Here is a 4778-nt window from a genome sequence, read left to right as displayed (position 1 = left end):
AGATTTTCCAAGGGATTGAAGTTTGATAGGGAAAACCTAGGCTCTTTCATCTAAGGGATTATAGCTAAAGTGTTTTAGTGGATTGACTTTACTAAATTGATAGAAAGGAAATGAAATCGGTTATACACAAGAGTGAATTGGTGAAATCTAATCTTAACATTGACATTTCATTTCATTTCTAGTCTTTTCCATTTCTAAGTGCCTTCAATACCGAAGTCCAACCTTGTAATTATTTGTGAATCTACCTTTTTGCACATATTCTTAAATGATGAGTTGTTATTGAGTCTATATGAGTTGTTAATTGCACAATTTTCTAGTATTATGAGTCTCTTGGGAAAACGATACCTGGTCTTACCGGTTTTATTACTTGAACGATTTGATACATTTGTCAATGAGTTATCAATTTTCAATGAGAATCACTTCCCCTTTCATGAAGGTTTCGTTGACACAAGAAATTCTTTAGAAGAATTAACTGAACTTATGTCAATTTTGCTTCCAAGTTACTTTATAAGTACTACTATTAACAATAGTCTTGAACGAGACAATAATACTACAAGTCATCAAGAAGAAATCACAAGTTATAGTCTTGTCAACAATGGTATAAATGAAGGAGATCTTGATGAATCTTTTACTGATACATCAAGAGAAAGTCAAGAAAAAGGCTCAAGGTCAGTAGACTTAGTAGAGAACAACAATCAAACTAAAATCGAAAGCAATCAACCTAACACCAACACTCATTGGATGGTGACCAAAAGCAAAGCTGGAATTTAACCATACATAGGATTGACATAGGTTCAGGAAGATGACAAAGAACCAGGAAATGTCAAGGAAGCTCTAATCAAGCAAAAATGAAAAGAAGACATGGATGCAGAATTCAAGGCTCTAGTGTCTAATAAAACTTGGACATTAATACCATTCAAGGATCAAGAAAACATCATAGACTCAAAATGGGCCTTCAAAACCAAGTATAAAGCAGATGATTCAATCGAAAGAAGAAAAAGAAGACTTATTGCAAGGGGTTTTCAGCAAACAGTAGTCATAAATTTTGATGAAACTTTCAGTCTTGTGGTCAAGTCCAACTCTATCGACATCATATTAGCCATTGTAGTACATTTAAATTAGGATGTTAGGCAACTTCACATAAACAGTGGCTTCCTAAATGGAAATCTAAAGGAAACAATTTTTATGCATAAACCTAAAGGCTATATAAACTCAACCAAACTGGATTATATATGTAGATTGTCTAAGGCCATATATGGTTTGGAGTAGGCACCAAGGGCTTGGTTTGATAGACTGAGAGACATGTTTACAAATTGGAGTTTTCAAAACACCAAAAGTGATTCTTCTCTATTAATTCTTAGAGGTATAAATCATATCATGTTCCTTCTCATTTCTGTTGATGGCATTATTGTAATATGAAACAACCTCTAATATTTAGAAACGTTCATCAATCAACTGAATGTTGCTATCTTACTAAAAGACTTAGGGAATATACATTACATTCTTGGCATTGAAATACAAATGTATGACAGTGGAATGTACCTAAGGCAAACTAATTACATAGAAGATATTCTAAAGAAGTTCGACATGTAGACAATTTCTATTTGTTCAACACCAATGGTGGCTAGTAGATAATTCACTACAAAAGGGGAACCAATGACCAATGCTACCTTGTACAAACAAGCCATAGCTACATTGCAATATTTAACCACCACAAGGCCAAACATTGCTTTTATTGTCAGCAAACTTAGTCAATACATGACCATACCTACCATGGATCGCCAGTAATGAATAAACAAAAATACTAAGATATCTTCAAGGCATAATGAACCTATGTTTTCATATAAAACCCTAAAATGATCTTGATATACTGGGGTATTCTAATGTAGATTGGGCAACTAAAGTATTGCTGAAAGAAAAGCCATGGCAGGACAGTGTGTGTTTCTTGGAGAAACTCTTGGTTCTTGGTCTTCAAGAAAGCAAAATGTAGTGTCACGATCAAGTGCAAAATTAGAATACAAAACCTTTACTGATCTTGCAGCTGAAGCAACTTAGATTAGATCTCTGATGACAGACTAAAACTACAAATGCTCAAAAAATCAATTTTGTGGTGTGATAACCTAGGTGCTAAGTAATTGCTTCTAATCCAGTCATGCATGCACAGTTTAAACACATTGAGATAAATGTGCACTACATACGTGATCAAGTCCTACAAAATGAAGTAATTGTGGCATATGTTCCTACTACTGATCAAATTGTAGATTGCTTGACTAAACATCTCACTCATACCAAATTCAACTTGTTAAGAGACAAACTTAGCAGAACCATGTCGCCACCAGTTTGAGAGGGGGAGTTAGACAAAATCAAATATTCTGTCAAATATCTTATCATTTATGATCTTGATTTTGGTTATTCATAGTATTAATTTTCTTTTATGGTGTAATATTACAGTAATTACTATAATCATTCATCAACATTAGTTTTGGAAAATATTTGTTATGTATTAGCATAATTAAACAATACATGATCAATGCAAATTAAGACATTCAATTCCATTTTCTATCTAGCTTATTCTTCTTTTATGTGTTTCTACCTTTTTTTTTGTAGTGATCACCTTAATTGATGTGAGCAGACGAAAGAATAACAGTTGATCCAGCAAGATGAGGAAGATGTTGGTTTAGTTTCTGGAAGTATGATTTGGCTATACATAAATTTTTTAAAATACTTGGATGAATTCTCTGTTTTTCGTTGTAGTTCCTTGGAGTTATATACACCTTTAATATATGTTATGATATCATGGTTATACGTACTAGAATAATTGTAATAGCTTTTTGTTCTAATAGTTGAATTATCTATTTTTTTTTTTTATTGATAGGCTTATTTTAGTAATATTAATCTATTAAAACATAATATTACTAACTAATTAACAATAAACAATAAAATTTTGGTTGGAAGTAAAAAAAATTATTTATATTTTGTTAGTATCGTTACATCTTATTAGTGTCATTATATCGATCCTTTTTAATTTAAAATATTTAACGATTAACATTGTTGTCGGAATAATTAATATTCTTAACGTTTCAGTTTTAATCAGTAACTTAAATATGTTTTTTAGGGTTAAATATATTTTTAGTCTTTATATTTTGGGGCGATTTTGATTTTAGTCCATTTTCAAACTATGGTAAAATTTAGTCCTTCAACTTTAGAAAACTCTAGTTTTAGTCTTTTTTAGCAATTTTTTTTAACTTTATTTGTTGTTTCAAGCATGTTTCATTATAGTATTTGGATTGTTTACACTGTTTGACACATTTTTGCTTAAAGCCTAAAGCCTAAAAGATACATAGCAAGATAAAAACAGTTCTCAATTAAAGCTAAACAAATATTTCTCAATTCACCTGGAGAAATTAGAAGCAATTAGAGACTTTTCTACTAAAGTGAGTTTCTTAAACTGAGACTGAGATTCATCAAGTTCAAGCTCAAGAATAACATCTTCAATAGCCAGATCCAATTTATTGTCCTCATCAGCATTATGGAAGCAATCTCTTTCCTTGCCATCAAGAACCAGTTCTCTCCATACAGAGTTACTATTGATTAATGTTGCAGCATTTCCTAATTTCCAAGGGCAGTATATGAAGTAAAAGAAAAATAATCCTTATATGCATATTGATATAACGTGGAAATATCACTAAAAAGAATGACCAAATTACAAGAAACATACTTAGCTTGGGTAAGAGCGACATTTGTTCTTTGTCTATTGGAAAGAAAACCTACTTTTCCACTTCCATTAGATCTCACAGTAGATAATATTATAATATCCTCTTCACCGCCTTGAAAACCATCAACAGAACGAACACTAACAGAGAAGTGAGAATCAGAAACCGAGATGTACAGCTTAACTTTCTGTTGGATTTCATAAACTCGAGCCTTATATGGTGATATGATTCCTACACTAACTTTCTTCCTGGTCTTCAAAAACTCTATAAATAGAAAAATGAATTAATCACGTAAAATTTTCTTTTCTTGTATTCTTATGATTATAGAGATTTTACTTTGACAATAATCTTTTCGAATGATATATCAATGACATATCCCTAAACCGAGAACCATTGAACCTAGCAGCAATGGTTAAAGACAAAGAGCCTTTAACCTATGCTGCAAATGGCACCCTAAGGATTTTGACCCTAGTTCTTCTCCACCATTCAAGATTGTTGAAATAAGAGTAGCCATACCACAACATTGTTGGGTCAAGAACCCAAAGATATAAAATTACCTGATACAATGATGGCTAAAAATATAAAATTACCTGAGAAGTTGCAAGCCACTGAATTATGGTCTTTACTTCAGGAAATCCAAAGATATATTCCTTTTATAGAAAACCAACACAATCATATGCTGGAAAAGTTTTCTTCAGTCAATTCTGGCCCTAAAGAACAACTAGCAATCAACTAAATACAAGTAGGAAGATGGTTGTAAAGAACCCTACATTCTTTGTAAAATGCAGTTATTTCACAAATCATTTCAACACAAAAGGACTTTAGAAGTCAATATCAATAATCAGATAGTAAGAATCAACACAAGAAAAAATATTGGGAGAGCATGGATTCCATCTATCAAAAGCTAAACAAGACACAAATATGCCAAGGTAAAAAAATGTTGATAATCACATCGAACAATTAATGCATTATGGAATTAAGATCAACAATGTGACTAGGATTCACACCAAAAGTCCACAGCGGCCTTGTAAGCTCACCTTCCAAAGAATAAACTGATACGACCTT

The 4778-nt window shown here is 31.9% G+C and overlaps 1 protein-coding gene across 1 annotated transcript; it reads right to left on the bottom strand.

The window, feature by feature from the left end:
• Nucleotides 1-3391: 3391 nt before the first annotated feature.
• LOC106779684 (ATP-dependent helicase NAM7-like) lies at nucleotides 3392-4107 on the bottom strand. The gene is made up of 3 exons (XM_014667856.1): nucleotides 4098-4107; nucleotides 3714-3977; nucleotides 3392-3624 (listed from the first exon to the last, which is right to left on the bottom strand). The coding sequence occupies exons 1-3, from the start codon at nucleotides 4105-4107 to the stop codon at nucleotides 3392-3394; spliced, it is 507 nt and encodes a 168-aa protein (XP_014523342.1).
• Nucleotides 4108-4778: the final 671 nt, after the last annotated feature.

This window comes from Vigna radiata, unplaced genomic scaffold (assembly GCF_000741045.1).
Source record: "Vigna radiata var. radiata cultivar VC1973A unplaced genomic scaffold, Vradiata_ver6 scaffold_167, whole genome shotgun sequence".
Classification (NCBI taxonomy): domain Eukaryota; kingdom Viridiplantae; phylum Streptophyta; class Magnoliopsida; order Fabales; family Fabaceae; genus Vigna; species Vigna radiata.
This window is presented reverse-complemented; position numbering and strand designations above follow the sequence as displayed.